An 18,440-nucleotide genomic window follows, 5' to 3' on the forward strand; every position below is an offset into this window, starting at 1 on the left:
AAGTTAGAAAAAACTTTTGTCAAGCATCAACAAACAGTCATAGACTATAACAGAAATAACATTAAATACCAAAAACTTCTGGAAATAGTTCAACAAACCACGTATTAAACCTGAAAAGCAAGTGTCCAACTTTACGTTTGGCTGGCAAAATTATGACTTTTTGCACTTTTTCCATCATTGCGCCGCTTGGTGACCGATTTTTACTCTCTCTTTTTGCACATGCTTCGTAGAAAGATAGACAAAGAAGATGTGATAAGCGAAATTCATTGTTATCAATTCTAAGTACCCTAAAATTGATCGCAAAGTCAGACAAGTGTTCTTTTTTTGACCGTCCCACTTACCGATTGGCACAGTGTATATTGATGAGCGGAGGTGTTAACTATTACGCACACTAATTTCTCAAGCTAATTATCAGGCGGTGTTAACTTTTGTCTCGGCAGCAGGTTGGATCGAAGCTGGCTAGGGAGAAATGTCAGAATATGTTTATGTTATATTTATTTGGTGACAAAGTACTTACCGTGACTGGTGTTGGTCTTCATAGTTTGGTGTGGCATTCAACGTCTCAACCGGTTGAACCAAAAGCTTTGGTAAGTGAAGAGCTGCCAGTGTCCAAGTTAAATAAAGCGTTCGTGAATTAGGTTTAAGATTATTCAAATGGATCAAAATACGCCATCAACATACGCCATAGTGATTGCATCCGTGAGTCGTCGACTTGTCACGGAGGACGCCCAACCAGCCCGGAATTGAGTTCCATTTGAAAATTGAGCAGGCCGGAGAAAACTCCATACAAAAAAAACCAGCTCTCTCGCACTTAGCCGATTTTTACGATGCCACACTCGATGATTTCCGTCCGCAGATGCCGCGATAGTGGCGGAGACCCGTCGCTCGCGGACTTAGCCAAATTTTTCGATCCCGCTCTCGAACATAGCCCGCCGCAGATGCCGCGATAGCAAAAGCGTCCTTTTTGTGCGATCGAATGAGCGCGACGATGTGCGTGTGGATGTTTTTTCCCGTTCGTACGGCGCATCTCACACGCAGAGTTATTTTGACACATCGAAGTAAACAAAGCAGCACGGTAAGTTCGCTAAAGTTTTTCGCTGATAATTACATTTTATTTCTACATTTCAGCTGTTATAGGTTAATATTTCGCTTCATCAATCAACATTCAACCATTTAACATACGATTCTGACCAGTTCGCGTCGTATTTTAACCACCGGAGGGCGATGGATCCTGTACAGTGAAAACGTAAACAATCAGGTAAGCAGTGAAGTGAAAGTGTTTCGGCATTAGAAATAGTTTATAATCATAACATTTCTAACATTACTATTCACCATCATCAGAGCAAACTTTTGTCGAATTGGTGGTTACATCAAGTGTTCACGGATATGCTTCAGGATTAAACTGGTTGAAAAGAGAAAGGGCTTGTATTTTTCGATTATCGAATGCATTGCTGTAGGACCGGCATTGAAAATAAGGTGAAGTAATGCCGAAGCAATCAAACCGATCATGCAAGTGTGTTGTTTTCCAGAATGTTAATTAACGTTTAATCAATGTTCTGTTTTTACAGCACCAAAAGCAGTGCCCTGTTTCTTCACAGAATATTAACGACATCAAGGGCGTAAACAATTGATTCGTCCAGATAGTTCTAAACGTTTTCGAAACTATTTATGGAATCATCAGTTCATATCAGGTAAAGTATGAAGTGTTTGTCATGAAATAGTTCCCAATGTGTTTACATAACTGAATTACGTCATTTCAGCAGCACGGGTAGCGGATAGTATAGTTTCGTGCACAAATTGATACCAGCGGCTTCAACTTCACAATACCGATAAAGCGTGAATGTTTTGCTTGCGCGGTAGGATTTGCTGTGCAATCAGCTGAGATTTGCAGGAAAAATGATTGTCTCGAAATAGTCAGTTGACAACGTGTGACTAATTCAATGTTTTCTGTTCTTTCAGCTACACTTGCTTCTTTCAGTGGTGCTTTCCGATCACACTTCAGTTTCAGAATGTGCTAAAAATCAGGCGTTGCGTGTTCAGAGCCCCAAAATCAAAGGCGAATGACATAGAAGACAGTCGAAATCCTTTAGAAAAGGTACAAACAAGTGTGTTTGGATAGGTTCGGTTTCAGGCTGTCCTTGCAGTAGGCGCCGACGCGTGCAATCAGGGGATCAGAGCCGAGCGACGTGTCGAATTATCTATAGGTCATAGATTCAAAAAGTCGCTGCTATGGAGCATGTGCATTTCCGCAGTATTCACCTAGGCGAAAATCAGCATGTGCCCGAACAGCAATCGGCTGTGTACCTCATCGAAACTTCGGCAATTGCAGAGAGATATCCGCGGAAGAATCCGTGGCCTGTAGATACCTGCTTTAGGTAGAAGTAAATCCGCCCGTGCCTCCAGATTCTCCGTAGCACGATTTTGAGCAATACACGCACGTCAAGCACATCACGGAAAAAACCACCAGGGTAGTATCCACGATAATTTGCATCTAGGTATCGGATATTGCGCTAATGTGAAAAGAATATGCTTCTGTGTTGATGAAGGTGAATATCGGTTGAAAATAATTGGTAATGAACATATATTTATAGATATTATATTTTTCCTTCTCTTTCAGCAGCAAATGCTTTTTTTGTATTCGAGAAAATTAGAAGAAATTACAAGCAACGGATTACCGTTGCAAACTATACAGGTAAGCTATCTATTTAAAGATAAATTAAACAGCAGCTACACACATGCCGTGAAGTAGTTCACAGCATTTTTTGGGTTGTAATTAATAATATTTTTGATACGTTGTAGATCATTTGCCGTACATAAGACCAGCACCCCTTAGATGCGTGTTTCGACAAGGAAGAAGAAGATCTTAGCTTCCTCAACTAAATTTCTAGTGATACGGATCATCATCATAGAAGGTACGACAAGCAATTAATTAGTAAGCTCATATTTTATTATGTTAGGACTTACAATCTTGATAACACGGAACGGAATATTTGGCGAGATATGGTATTCCATAGCATACCATTAAAAAGAACAGTCTTCTTTAGTTTCGTGGCCAAACATTTGCTATTGGTATTCATTCATTTGTTGTAATCTGCATGTTGTTTAATGCATACCTATCATATCTCAAAGATTTATTATCATTTTGTAAAAAATTGATATCATTTACAATGTATATTGCATAGCAATATGTAATTTAATAACCGTGTTTAGTTAATATCATAATTAATTAGAATCAATCGTCTTTAGTTGATATCGTAAACATTTAGAATCAAAAGATTTACATCATTACATTAAATTTGGGTATGAATAACAATGTATGTTGCTAAAAAAAAATGTAATTTAATAACCGTGTTTAGTTAATATCCCAAACATTTAGTATCAAATCTGCTATGTTGATATCATCAACCAAAAATATTAACTCGTTAATGCTTTTCACGGGAATAGTTATTTATTTATGTTTTTTTTTCTTATATTTCATTTCAGATTTATTATTTCATCCCACGTTGTAAACATTGAGAACTACCAGCGAAGAAAATGGTAAATAAAAAGAAAAATAAACTGAAATTATTTTCGTTCAACGTACCCAACCAGCCCGGAATTGAGTTCCATTTGAAAATTGAGCAGGCCGGAGAAAACTCCATACAAAAAAAACCAGCTCTCTCGGACTTAGCCGATTTTTGCGATGCCACTCTCGATGATTGCCGTCCGCAGATGCCGCGATAGTGGCGGAGACGCGTCGCTCGCGGACTTAGCCAAAATTTTCGATCCCGCTCTCGAACATAGCCCGCCGCAGATGCCGCGATAGCAAAGGAGCGTCCTTTTTGTGCGATCGAACGAGCGCGACGATGTGCGTGCGGATGTTTTTTCCCGTTCGTACGGCGCATCTCACACGCAGAGTGATTTTGACACATCGAAGTAAACAAAGCAGCACGGTAAGTTCGCTAAAGTTTTTCGCTGATAATTACATATTATTTATACATTTCAGCTGGTAAAGGGTAATATTTCGCTTCATCAATCAACATTCAACCGATCAACATACGATTCTGGCCAGTTTGCGACGTCATTCTACCGTCGGACGATACTGCATCAGGTCGACGCGCGCCTGCGTTTCCTTGCAATGGAACCTTAGCAGTGAAAAGGTAAACAATGAAGTAAGCTGTGAAGTGTTGTGTTTCATTTGAAGTAGTTGACTTTTTTTAAAAACTCTTTTCTGTTCGTACAACATCGTGAATTTTATATGCGTATAACGTGAGGTTTTTCCTTTTTGATTGCATCAAAGCACACCGTCCAGCTAACATGTACAAGGACAGTTTTGCGAAGAAGCCAAATCGTGTGTTTCGTTGTCAGATCGACATGCGCATCGACCTGTTAGTTAGCAGATTAGCAGAGGAAACATCGGAAACAATCGGGTAAGCTTTGAAGTGAAAGTCTTCTTAACTGAAATACACTAACATTACATCGTTGCAATTGTCTTCTGTGTTTCTAGCTTTATGGCCGGTACAAAATCTCCTATATTACTAGCGTTTTGCGTTGGTACATCCAGCGGTTCAACACATACGCACGATAGATCTCGTAGCGTTAGATATTTAACAACGGAACCTTCCGGAAATATACAGGTGAGTCGTAAAGCGAAAGTTTGTTCGTTTTCATAATGTTGCTATTGTTATGTGTATTGTGTTCTTACAATTCAACTGAATGTTTTCGAATGGTGCTTGCAGGCAACTAAACGTAATGAACGTACTCATTCTCAATCGAAAAGGAAAACAAGATATCCACCGTATTGTGAGTTTGGTGACAAGGCGATAAAGCTAATTCAGCTCGCGAATCTAGCAGTTCTACGCGTCGGAGGATCAACTATGCAATAAGGTGAGCAATGAAAAAAAATTATCGAACCACATTATTTGATGGTGTTCAACCAAATGGTTTTTCCTTTGTCACGGCTTTAGAAAAAATGTATCAAACCCACAACACTTGTTGGTTTAAATCGGAGAATTGTGCTGCAGTGGTGACGAGATGAACATTGCAACACGTGTTCTTACAATGCATGAATATGTTTGAAAAGTTCTCGGTTAAAATATCGTTTTCATTATTACAGGTGATGCTGCATTAAAGCGAAAGTACTGGGCGCAACAAAAGCGATGCTGTGAAAATATTTGTTGAGGTATGTTATGCTATTTATCAACGATAATCTTGATTTGTTAAGTCAATGTTACTTACACACTGCTATGATTTCAATTTCATTTTAGGTTCTTCTTGTATCAGGTTATCAACAGGTATGATCACGTTGGTCATGATATTTGTAGGGTTACGTGTCCAATTACAACCCGTAAACATATGATGAATCAATCTAAACCTTATCTTATATATACTTTCAATCATTTTAGGTCTCTTGGGCATCGTTCACACGTTAATTCTTCGGGCAGCTAACAGGGTGGCATACTTACTTAAAACGTATGTTTTAAACGTGTGTGAATAAGTTTTACTTGATGTGCTGCGTGCAACAATCAGGTTAGTTATATTTCATATTTTTATATTATCTTAAATAAATAGTGCTACGCATCTTGGAACATAACTAAGCTATTCTTCGTTCAAATTTAGATCATCCACCGTGTATTACATCAACTCATGTACGATGTACCTGGAATGTTTGACCTAATAGACAAAACCACATACGATTCGAACGATACGATAAATATAGTAAACGAACGTGACGAGGAGATCTATGGGTAAGCTATAATTTTATCGCTTGTTTAAACTACGATTAAGAAACGGATGACTGTCTTAATCCACTCTAATTCATAATAACTTTGCAACCATCACATACGCCTTTGATTATATGATCCAACCACTTAGAGCCTATAGTTTTTTTTCCAAATAAGGTGCATATTGTTTTATTTTAATTGATATTAACTTTATCAAATATTATAAACTTAATAAACCAATTAGACTTGCCACAAACAATTTATCTGAGATGGTTGGAATATCAATGGGCCGTGATAGTATTGGAAAGGCATTGCATTGATATTTATTGAAATGTTATTCTTTTCTTTAAGTTAAATGCTATAAGACAAATTGAATTGGGTAAAACTTTTTTTGGTAACTAATATATTCGAAACTTTCTAGATAATTTCTTCATCGGTGAGCGTTTGAAATTTTGGGAATGACCAAATGTCTGGTACTTTCAACAGCACCACTTGGTGATCCTCAACATCATCATAGCGGATGGACGGGCAGATCATATGGTAAGCTATTTCTTATATTTACTATCATAGTAATAAGGATCATACCCCTAAGTTAAGCTTTATAAATTTTAAAGCACCAATTTGCTAACACCTTGCTTTCATTTCATGGGTAAACAGTTTTCATCATAAATAATTAAGTCCGTGAAATTTATGTTGAACAATATTAAAATAGTGTTATCGTATGAAAAGATCAATTAACAAATCGTTAATATCCGATACTACAGGTGGTTTCGTGTATCAACTGTGTTTAGTTGATATCGTAAATAATCAATAACAACTCTGCTGGCGTTAATTTATAATATCAACTCAATGACGATTTTTACAGATAAACATTTATTTATTCAATTGTTTTCTTTTTTTCGTTTCAGATTTACCATTGGATGCCGAAGATCGCGTAATTCAACTGTAGTGTAGTAACCAAAAAATCGGTAAATAAATTGTAAAAAAGGAAATAATTTTCGTTCAGCGTATTTATTCGGCGCACGGGCTAGCCCGTCACAGCTGTGACGTCACAGCCAAGCGTCGGAGTGAAAGAAACAAATACACCGCGGGGAAAAGTAACTCAAGGCCCTGGGGTGCTCGCGCGCTCACCACTGAAATAGCCCGCGAAGACGCTGCTATCGCGGGGAGTTGTCGCTGTCGGCTATTATTTGCAGATAGCCGGCTATAACCCGCCCAACTCGAGCTAATAGCATTCAAATGGGTAGTTGGGAAGGCAAGAACGCCCAACTACCCATTTGAATGCGATAAACTCGAGTTGAGCGGGTTATAGCCGGCTATCTGCAAATAATAGCCGACAGCGACAACTCCCCACGATAGCAGCGTCTTCGCGGCCTATTTCAGTGGTGAGCGCGCGAGCACCCCAGGGCCTTGAGTTACTTTTCCCCGCGGTGTATTTGTTTCTTTCACTCCGACGCTTGGCTGTGACGTCACAGCCCGTGCGCCGAATAAATACGTTGAACGAAAATAATTTCAGTTTATTTTTCTTTTTATTTACCATTTTCTTCGCTGGTAGTTCTCAATGTTTACAACGTGGGATGAAATAATAAATCTGAAATGAAATATAAGAAAAAAAAACATAAATAAATAACTATTCCCGTGAAAAGCATTAACGAGTTAATATTTTTGGTTGATGATATCAACATAGCAGATTTGATACTAAATGTTTGGGATATTAACTAAACACGGTTATTAAATTACATTTTTTTTAGCAACATACATTGTTATTCATACCCAAATTTAATGTAATGATGTAAATCTTTTGATTCTAAATGTTTACGATATCAACTAAAGACGATTGATTCTAATTAATTATGATATTAACTAAACACGGTTATTAAATTACATATTGCTATGCAATATACATTGTAAATGATATCAATTTTTTACAAAATGATAATAAATCTTTGAGATATGATAGGTATGCATTAAACAACATGCAGATTACAACAAATGAATGAATACCAATAGCAAATGTTTGGCCACGAAACTAAAGAAGACTGTTCTTTTTAATGGTATGCTATGGAATACCATATCTCGCCAAATATTCCGTTCCGTGTTATCAAGATTGTAAGTCCTAACATAATAAAATATGAGCTTACTAATTAATTGCTTGTCGTACCTTCTATGATGATGATCCGTATCACTAGAAATTTAGTTGAGGAAGCTAAGATCTTCTTCTTCCTTGTCGAAACACGCATCTAAGGGGTGCTGGTCTTATGTACGGCAAATGATCTACAACGTATCAAAAATATTATTAATTACAACCCAAAAAATGCTGTGAACTACTTCACGGCATGTGTGTAGCTGCTGTTTAATTTATCTTTAAATAGATAGCTTACCTGTATAGTTTGCAACGGTAATCCGTTGCTTGTAATTTCTTCTAATTTTCTCGAATACAAAAAAAGCATTTGCTGCTGAAAGAGAAGGAAAAATATAATATCTATAAATATATGTTCATTACCAATTATTTTCAACCGATATTCACCTTCATCAACACAGAAGCATATTCTTTTCACATTAGCGCAATATCCGATACCTAGATGCAAATTATCGTGGATACTACCCTGGTGGTTTTTTCCGTGATGTGCTTGACGTGCGTGTATTGCTCAAAATCGTGCTACGGAGAATCTGGAGGCACGGGCGGATTTACTTCTACCTAAAGCAGGTATCTACAGGCCACGGATTCTTCCGCGGATATCTCTCTGCAATTGCCGAAGTTTCGATGAGGTACACAGCCGATTGCTGTTCGGGCACATGCTGATTTTCGCCTAGGTGAATACTGCGGAAATGCACATGCTCCATAGCAGCGACTTTTTGAATCTATGACCTATAGATAATTCGACACGTCGCTCGGCTCTGATCCCCTGATTGCACGCGTCGGCGCCTACTGCAAGGACAGCCTGAAACCGAACCTATCCAAACACACTTGTTTGTACCTTTTCTAAAGGATTTCGACTGTCTTCTATGTCATTCGCCTTTGATTTTGGGGCTCTGAACACGCAACGCCTGATTTTTAGCACATTCTGAAACTGAAGTGTGATCGGAAAGCACCACTGAAAGAAGCAAGTGTAGCTGAAAGAACAGAAAACATTGAATTAGTCACACGTTGTCAACTGACTATTTCGAGACAATCATTTTTCCTGCAAATCTCAGCTGATTGCACAGCAAATCCTACCGCGCAAGCAAAACATTCACGCTTTATCGGTATTGTGAAGTTGAAGCCGCTGGTATCAATTTGTGCACGAAACTATACTATCCGCTACCCGTGCTGCTGAAATGACGTAATTCAGTTATGTAAACACATTGGGAACTATTTCATGACAAACACTTCATACTTTACCTGATATGAACTGATGATTCCATAAATAGTTTCGAAAACGTTTAGAACTATCTGGACGAATCAATTGTTTACGCCCTTGATGTCGTTAATATTCTGTGAAGAAACAGGGCACTGCTTTTGGTGCTGTAAAAACAGAACATTGATTAAACGTTAATTAACATTCTGGAAAACAACACACTTGCATGATCGGTTTGATTGCTTCGGCATTACTTCACCTTATTTTCAATGCCGGTCCTACAGCAATGCATTCGATAATCGAAAAATACAAGCCCTTTCTCTTTTCAACCAGTTTAATCCTGAAGCATATCCGTGAACACTTGATGTAACCACCAATTCGACAAAAGTTTGCTCTGATGATGGTGAATAGTAATGTTAGAAATGTTATGATTATAAACTATTTCTAATGCCGAAACACTTTCACTTCACTGCTTACCTGATTGTTTACGTTTTCACTGTACAGGATCCATCGCCCTCCGGTGGTTAAAATACGACGCGAACTGGTCAGAATCGTATGTTAAATGGTTGAATGTTGATTGATGAAGCGAAATATTAACCTATAACAGCTGAAATGTAGAAATAAAATGTAATTATCAGCGAAAAACTTTAGCGAACTTACCGTGCTGCTTTGTTTACTTCGATGTGTCAAAATAACTCTGCGTGTGAGATGCGCCGTACGAACGGGAAAAAACATCCACACGCACATCGTCGCGCTCATTCGATCGCACAAAAAGGACGCTTTTGCTATCGCGGCATCTGCGGCGGGCTATGTTCGAGAGCGGGATCGAAAAATTTGGCTAAGTCCGCGAGCGACGGGTCTCCGCCACTATCGCGGCATCTGCGGACGGAAATCATCGAGTGTGGCATCGTAAAAATCGGCTAAGTGCGAGAGAGCTGGTTTTTTTTGTATGGAGTTTTCTCCGGCCTGCTCAATTTTCAAATGGAACTCAATTCCGGGCTGGTTGGGGAGGTATTAGCTCAGCGTCGCGACGTACCCTTTCGTTTAAGGTGCGCATCCCCGAATCCTGCCGTGAGAAGGCTCTCCATCCGGATTCCTGGCCAGCAGGTGTGCGGGTGAGAGAGTTTGTCATTGCACCACGCCGGGACACTCGTGCTCCGGACTTACTCGAGTCACCGCTACAGCCTCTCACTGATACCACCCACAACGAAATGTCCAGCCACAACCGCACACTTATACACACAGGCTCACGCTCACCGTCGACACCACACACATCTGCACCCACTGTGCTGGGCTTCGTCGCCACTCCGAGACGGTCTCCTCTGCAGCCCGCCGCTCCGTCCAGCAAGAGACAAAGAATGGTGACTCATAGTCAGAATACTGAAGTACTGAGCCAACCGTTTCGTACCTAATGCTGGCCCGAATGATGCACCGACGTGCTCGGAGCCGCACTGTTTTTATTAGAACGTGCGTGGCCTCCGGACCAAACTCGACTCCTTTCGCCTGGCCGTTTCCTCGTCGGACTACGATGTGATCTTTCTCACTGAGACCCCGAGCGCCACCACGCTTTGTAAAACGCGCTTCGTACGCATGGTGACTTTTACTTCGTTTTCAGATTTATCGCGACACCTAAACCGAAGCAAAACCGAAGTTGCCGCGGCAAAAACGAAAAATGGAGGCCCCTTTCGGGGCCCGGCGCTCTTTTTCTCTTCTATTCCTTCTACACATTCTCATGTCTCGAGCTGTTTACGCGGACTTGAACCGCGTTGTTTCCACTCCGGTCTCTGCGCACCTACCGCAAGACCGTCGCTCTTTGTTGAGAACGGTGTGCTAAAGGCCCAATATATATCTACTGTGTAGTCGTTTGTATGGACTGTATGGGAATGCATCCCGCTCTAGCCATTTAAACCTCTCGCGGAGCGAATTCATATGGCCACCGCGTTTCGGTTTTTGCTCTTCATTTAGCGATCGCTTGCGCTGCGTACGTATGCATGAATGACCGCTCGCGCTGGGTATACCCGTACGGGTACCCGTACGTCCGTATTCGACCGCGCTGGGTATTCGACTGGTCTACGATTGCTCGCGCTGGGTTTTCGATCGCTCGCGCTGGGTCTTCGAAGACCCGATCGCGCAGGGCATTTAAACTTCGTATCGTTTTGCAATGCGCATGCGCACTTGATGACTTCACACATGAGGGTTCGGCTAGCCAATCACAAAAATCGATTTTTCAGTTCGGATCGGCTGCCGCGGCAACAGATGGGTGCGGTAAGGAGAGATTTCTGGCGGTGGCGGGACGGGAGAATTTCTGCGTTGGTGTAAAAGAGACAAGGCTATCACCATCTCGCTCTTGCCCATTGAATTCCCTATCTCCACCCGAAGCTATGGCTGGTAGGGGACCTGGCTAGACGACACCATCACATCCTCATTACTGTTTGACGATGCCTTCGTTGCATTCCGATGTGACCGCAGCAGCGCAAATAGTACTCGCTCTCGTGGCGGCGGGGCTCTTATCGCGTGCTCCTCATCGCTCGCTGTGACCCAAGTCAGTTCTCCTCTCCCGTCTCTCGAGGCTGTCTGGGTACGCATCAAGCTTCGCCACGCACTCCTGTTCCTGGGTGCTATTTACATCCCACCCGACCAGAGCAACAACGCGGCAATCATCGAGCGACTCTACGACGGCATTGGAGCCCTAACTGAGCAACTTGGACCAAACGACCTACTACTCATTGCCGGTGATTTTAACCTGCCATCCATCGTCTGGGGTCCTGACCCTGCCGTGCCGCCGTTCTATCGTCCGTCCTGTTTCGCCTTGAGCGACGTTGCGTTTATCGACGGAATGAACTTTAACGGACTCACGCAACTCTCCGGGATTCTCAACTCTAACGGACGACAACTTGACCTGATCCTGGGCAACACCCCGGCCACCGAGGTAGCTGGCGCCATCTATCACGCGGCTCTGCAACTGCTACCCGAAGATGTACACCACCCAGCATTGGAAATGTGTCTTGCGGTTGACTCCTCCTCGTCCGAGCCCATCAGCCACCCCGCCCCATCCCCAGGACCGCCGGCATTGGACTACCGCAAGCTTGATCGAGCTAAACTCGCCCGCCTCATCTCAGAGCATGACTGGAGCTTCCTGGAGTCGGACTTCTCCGTTGACGATGCTGCTGCTAATTTCACTTCTGTGATCTCGTCTTTCCTAGTCTCCTGCTGTCCCGCCCGTCATCCACCTCCCCACCCGTTGTGGTCAGACGGTCACCTCCGTGCCCTTAAGGCCGGATTCAAGCGGGCGGTGAACTAACAATCTATGTTATTCACTAGCACGATCCTGCTGCTGAACGGAAAAATTCAACCGAACCTGCACAACAAATGTTGATCACCATTCCTCACTCGGACATAATTGTGTTGCCTATCAGTACAACAATAGGCACACAAACATCACCAGCAAAATCATCAATAGAAAATTACGTGGCCGAGTTAACGAGATAAACGGTTGACAATAATTTCAAAAAAGCTGGACCGTTTGCTTGATTTGTCTGTGCCGAGAGGTGATCTCAGACAACACAGTGAATTCACCATGTAACCCCTCGAAGAGTTACCCCAGTTGATAGAGTTCAACAACAAGTTGGACGATCCATCGTTCAGAGAAACCGTGGAGCTATGGTTAACCACCATGGTTCAGGAAGCGGATTGTCGTCGTCGCCTAAATGACGCCGTGGAGCTCTGGCCAACAATTTTTTTGTGGAGGCAAATTGAGCTGGACAGGGCTCGGTAAGGATAAATCGGCCATGCGGGAATTTGAAGGTGTGCTAAAACTGTTACAAAAAATAGCAAGGAATAGTCATCAAGCGGTGTCGGAGAAGTTTTTGGCCGAGTATTTCAAGGCTAAATTAAAAAATGCCCCAGCCAGGCTGCTGCATCAAGAAACGAAAAGTTCCACGGTTCAACGTTCGAAGCAGTAGCAGTGTAAGTAAGATTAAACTTTAATGACAAAAGAATTATCAATTATTAGAACAGTAATGTATTTTACTATCTTTGTTACAGTTGTGTGCATACTTAACCCTAGCTACCTATTCTACTAACGTGTGTAACAGAGGAGCAAAATCTATTAAACCCTCACTTCTTTCTAAGGCAACTAACTTACATTTAACATGAGACAATGGAATCCTAAACACACTAACAGACAAATCTTCTAATTTCCCTACATACAAGTGCATAATTTCTGAACCAACTGGTGTCTGAAACATAACTGCCTTCTTGTTAAGTCTCCTACCTAATATTCTGATTGACCCTGCTTCCTCAACAATTCCCTAATTCTGCACTATGCTGCTATCCGATGTTAAAAACCATTCATTCCTCATTCCCTGTCTTAAAGAAAAACCCTGGCTAACGAATAAGACCATTTGGTTTCCTATTTCTTTTACTCTTGGATACTTGGCTCTCAGCCTCGCTTAGACAAATTCAAAAGCTGCTTTCTCTGCTGTCCTATTCACAACCTGTTGTATATTTTTGTATCCTGAACGGAGCATGCGGTTCAACTGTTGCATGAAGCTGTCGAACCGATACGAAGAAATTGTTTCAAGGTTCCCAAACTTAGCAACGTCATCGTATACATGCAACAGTTGATGGACATTACTTGAGATGTGTCCAGCACCATTGAGCCGAATTGATCCACGAACTTCTCAAGCAATGTCCCCGCAAGTCTTCAATGTTCCCTGTAAGCGTTGGATGACAACAGTGTTATGGCACAAAAATACAACATATATTGATCGAACGCATCCTGATCTAAGCTATCTCTTAGAATCCCTAAGCTGGCATAGTGTAAAAACCTCCTGAACTCTGTACCTTTCCAAGAAGATAAGCTATTTAATGAACGCATTGGTGCGTTCATTTCATTTGGAAACTTCATCTGCAGCAGCTTCTCCGAAATAGTTCCCTTTTGTGCTGATGTCCATCGATGCTGAGTTCCTAGTCCTCCTTCGCACCATCCTGTTGCGAATATCCAGTAGAGGTGTTCTCGATCGATGATGCTCGCCATAACTGCCTGCTCGGAATGCGCTATCCGTTTGCTTTGGTCCTGCACTTACACCTAGACCGGTGCATTTTAAACATCCCTGCTTTGCGTTAAAATAAGCGACTCTTGAAAATTTAATACAATATTAACAATCACTTCTATCACCATCTACTTTCCAGGCATACCTTTTATGAAAGCACGTGCAGGTGAGTGTGCAATTATTGCGCGCAATCTGAGCTGGACTGGTTTTCCTCCGATGGTGATTCCGTTCTCCTGTACTTCGTTGATATCATCCACAAACGGGCGCAGATATTCCTCAAGGTTGGCTGGTTTAGTTTAGTTTTACTCCGGCTCATCAACTTCGCATCCTCGAGGCACATGAACATCCGTAGCACCTTCTTCCAGCACAAACCTCGTTTCAGCTACACCTGGAGATCTCCACAGCAGACATATTCCCAAATAGACCACGTTCTCATAGACGGAAGGCACTTCTCGGACATCATCGACGTACGTACGTACAGGGGCGCAAACGTCGACTCGGACCACTTCCTGGTTATGGTGAAGCTACGGCAGAAGCTCTGCGCTGTCAACACACTGCCTACCCCACGCCTAAACACGGATCGGCTGCGAACACCTGCTGTTGCCGAGGGCTACGCGACAGCGCTTGGGGAAGCGCTTCCGGACAACATCGCGACCGCCACAATGTCCCTCGATGACCACTGGCGTATGGTGGAGCGAGTCATCAGCAGCACAGCCGAGCAGACACTGGGCCATAAGCCACGTAACCAGAGGAAAGAGTGGTTCGATGACGAGTGCAGGCGGGCAATATCCGAGAAGAACGCAGCACGCGCCCGAATGCTGCAGCGCGAAACCCGTCAGAACGTGGAACACTACAAACGACTGAGGACACAGCAAACCCGGCTCTTCGAGAGCAAGAAGCGCCGCTTCGAGGAGTCGGATGAACAACTGATGTAGCAGCTAACTCAGTCGGGGGAAACTCGCCAGTTCTACAGGATGTTGAAGAAGACACGAGGCGGCTACACGCCAAACGTCGCAATGTGTCGTGACGAGGAGGGCAACATTCTTACGGACGAGCGAGAGGTGATCGAAAGGTGGAAGTGCTACTTCAACGGACACCTGAACGGAGCGGAATTAGGGGAGTCCAGCAGCGGCGCAGGCAGAATTGAGCAGCACATTAGCCAGGAGGTAGATGACGATGTGCTCGCACCATCCTTGGACGAAGTCACTAGTGCCATCAAGCAGCTGAAACAGAACAAAGCAGCTGGCAGCGTTGGGCTGGTGGCAGAACTATTCAAGATGGGTTCGGTAGAGCTTGCCGTCAGTATGCACCAGCTAATTGTGAAAATCTAGGAGCAGAAAAGGATACCGGATGACTGGAAGCTGGTTGTCATCCACTCAGTGTACAAGAAGGGTGACAGAATGGACTGTGCCAACTTTCGAGCCATCACAGTCCTCAATGCGGCCTACAAAATCCTATCCCAGATACTCTTCTGCAGACTCGCGCCCCTTGCTACAGATTTCGTCGGAAGCTACCAAGCTGGGTTTGTTGGAGGCAAATCCACCACCGACCAGATCTTCACTCTACGGCAGATCCTCCAGAAGTGCCGGGAGCACCAGATCCCGACGCACCACCTCTTCATCGACTTCAAGGCGGCCTACGATACCATAGACAGGAAGGAGCTATGGAAGACCATGCGGCAGTACAGCTTCCCCGAGAAGTTGGTTCGACTGCTAGAGGCCACAATGGAGGGGGTGCTGTGTAAGGTGAGGATTTCGAACATGCTGTCGGATCCGTTCGAATCCCACCGGGGTCTGAGGCAAGGTGATGGACTCTCCTGCCTTCTATTCAACATCGCTCTGGAAGGTGTCATGAGAAGCGCGGGCTTCGACATCCGTGGCACGATTTTCACCCGCTCTCTCCAATTCCTCGGCTTCGCGGATGACATCGACATCATCGGGCGGAACACTAGGACGGTGTGCGAGGCGTACACCCGACTGAAACGCGAGGCCGCAAGGATTGGATTAATGATCAATGCGACGAAAACAAAGTACCTGCTCGTCGGAGGCTCTGACAGTGACAGAGCCAGGCTGGGGAGCAGTGTATCAGTGGACGGCGACGAACTTGAGGTAGTAGAGGAGTTTTGCTACCTCGGCACTGTCGTAACTCCGGACAACAACGTGAGCTGTGAAATCCGGAGGCGCATTGTTCAGGGGAATCGTCCCACACAACACGAAGTCGTATTAAGTTGAAGAAATTGAATCACATATTAGTATTTTTCGAATCGGAATCGCAGTAAGCATAGACAATGTACGAGCAATGTATATTCTTTGTTCCATATGATGCCGATTAAGAATGTAATACGATTTTCTTTATGCATACGTATAGATGAACGAGCAATGTACGGCTGATGTATATCGTAAGTCGTATATGATGCCGACTTAGAAAATATACGACTAATCATATACATTTTTAAAAATGTACGGTTAGCGCCTCCACTTTTGTACGTATAGGCATTATTTTAGCATCATTTACGATTCAATCATATTGCATAGAAGTACGATTATTTCAAGTTGATATTCGATTTACATGCATATGTGTTGTGTGGGGTGCCTACTATGGACTCCACAAACTCCTGCGGTCCAGATGGCTTCTCCCGCACACGAAATGTGTCATATACCGCACGCTGATAAGACCGGTCGTTCTCTATGGGCATGAATCCTGGACTCTGCTCACGGAGGACGCCAACGCCCTCGCAGTCTTCGAGAGGCGCCTGCTCCGGTCTATCTTTGGCGGTGTGTACGAGCAGGGCGTGTGGAGGAGAAGAATGAACCACGAGCTAGCTGAGCTGTATGGCGAGCCGGACATCCTGACGGTGGCGAAGGCCGGCAGGATTCGTTGGTTGGGGCATGTCATGAGGATGCCGGACTCATGCCCCTCCAAGAAGGTGCTCACCAGCGACCCGCCCGGCACGAGACGACGAGGAGCTCAGCGAGCTCGGTGGATGGACCAAGTGGAGCAGAACCTGCGAGACATCGGATGCGACCGGGGTTGGAGGGCTGCAGCCATGGACCGAGCGACCTGGAAAGCGATTGGTGACCAGGCCATGTCAGTACGACGTGCTCAACTGCGAGCGGGCCAGTGAAGAAGAAGAAGAAGGCTGGTTTAGAATCGCCGCAGAAAAGTCCTACCGTCATCACTGGAGCGTCGGGCATTTCGAAAACATCGATGAGTATCGGCCAAAACTGTGCAGGTCCACTATCGTGTAGTGGCGATCCGTCGACCGATACGTTGATATGGACCGTGTCCACTGTGGGAGGTTTTATATTGCTAAACAGAAAAACAAGATTCCGAGACATTAAACGACATCAACGATTCATCTAATAATTTTCAACTTACCTCAGCTCAAAAGCAAAACAAGCTCTGATTCCTTGATACCAGAACTGTCCTCCCTCGATGTTTAAAATGGTCCGATTTGCTTTATCTCTGTATGTTTCCGAAAATGTCCGGGAATCCTTTGGATAGTTCTCCGTTGTGTATTTTCGAAGTATATCCAGAAGACGGTTACAATGAATGTGCGGTAAATTAGCATCTAATGCAAAAGATCGTATTTCCTCGCGAAAACCCAATTTGAAATTATCATCTTCATCGTTGCCACAATCCGCTGTTTCATCGTTTGCGTTGTTTTCTTCCATACAAGGCGGCGCTTAGAATAGAATAAGTGTAATAATTGATCATGATTGACGTTACTTCCATTTGAACCTAATGTGGGCTCTTGTACCATCTAAACCATGTATGCAAAAGATCACTGTAAATCGAATCGATTTCAATTTCGATCTCATTCGATGATTTTGTTCTAACTTCATCGCAATTTCATTTATTGCATATGATAAACTTTGCAAGGTCCTACGATACGGTTATTCCACCCAATGCGGAATCGTCAAAAAAAGTTATAGAGACGCCTGCTGTAAATAATCACGTGCATCAACGAGTGCATTCTTTGGAAAAACTGTTTCCGAGGCTATTATCACACGTATAAACACTACACACATTTTTCTTAAAAGTAATTCCACTGTTAAATTCACAATTTACTTACGGGATATGTTCTGGGTAATTGGAGGAATGTTTGCATCCTCTGCTTCCGGCAAAGCTGCGTCCTCTCCGGCTTTGTTCCGGAAAAATCGATACAATGATCCGGTTTTTCGGATCCGACGGGAAAACGGTACCCGATCAACGGATCTTAAACTTAAACTTTATTTCCTACAACATATGTGCGGGTTAATATCTAACTATCGCGTTTGGATGCTGGATACCAACTGATGGTCGGTTCGCGATCCGGATCGTTGGCTCGTTGTCAAACTGCAACT

At 43.4% G+C, this 18,440-nt stretch overlaps 1 protein-coding gene and 2 long non-coding RNA genes across 4 annotated transcripts; 2 read left to right on the plus strand and 1 right to left on the minus strand.

Annotated features, from left to right (window-relative positions):
- The first annotated feature begins 2,638 nt into the window (after positions 1–2,638).
- LOC131265935 (uncharacterized) lies at positions 2,639–3,572 on the plus strand. Its single transcript, XR_009178346.1, has 3 exons — positions 2,639–2,692; positions 2,800–2,912; positions 3,484–3,572. It is a non-coding gene; the product is annotated as an uncharacterized LOC131265935 (long non-coding RNA).
- A 279-nt stretch (positions 3,573–3,851) lies between these two features.
- On the plus strand, positions 3,852–6,677 carry LOC131265909 (uncharacterized). 2 transcript variants are annotated; one of them, XR_009178307.1, is made up of 10 exons: positions 3,852–4,139; positions 4,280–4,409; positions 4,487–4,616; positions 4,719–4,866; positions 5,096–5,161; positions 5,247–5,273; positions 5,385–5,508; positions 5,599–5,726; positions 6,124–6,242; positions 6,611–6,677. XR_009178307.1 is itself a non-coding variant. In XM_058268252.1 (5 exons), exons 2-4 carry the CDS (start codon positions 4,297–4,299, stop codon positions 4,863–4,865), a joined length of 390 nt encoding a protein of 129 aa, XP_058124235.1. In that variant the 5' UTR covers positions 3,852–4,139; positions 4,280–4,296; the 3' UTR covers position 4,866; positions 4,947–5,054. The 2 variants fall into 2 exon arrangements, 1 of the variants encoding a protein (XP_058124235.1); XM_058268252.1 differs by lacking the exons at positions 5,096–5,161; positions 5,247–5,273; positions 5,385–5,508; ... (1 more) ...; positions 6,124–6,242; positions 6,611–6,677 and adding an exon at positions 4,947–5,054.
- A 527-nt stretch (positions 6,678–7,204) lies between these two features.
- Positions 7,205–8,137, minus strand: LOC131265936 (uncharacterized). The gene is made up of 3 exons (XR_009178347.1): positions 8,084–8,137; positions 7,864–7,976; positions 7,205–7,293 (listed from the first exon to the last, which is right to left on the minus strand). It is a non-coding gene; the product is annotated as an uncharacterized LOC131265936 (long non-coding RNA).
- Between the last annotated feature and the right edge of the window lie 10,303 nt (positions 8,138–18,440).

The sequence above is a fragment of the Anopheles coustani genome, chromosome 2 (genome assembly GCF_943734705.1).
Source record: "Anopheles coustani chromosome 2, idAnoCousDA_361_x.2, whole genome shotgun sequence".
Classification (NCBI taxonomy): domain Eukaryota; kingdom Metazoa; phylum Arthropoda; class Insecta; order Diptera; family Culicidae; genus Anopheles; species Anopheles coustani.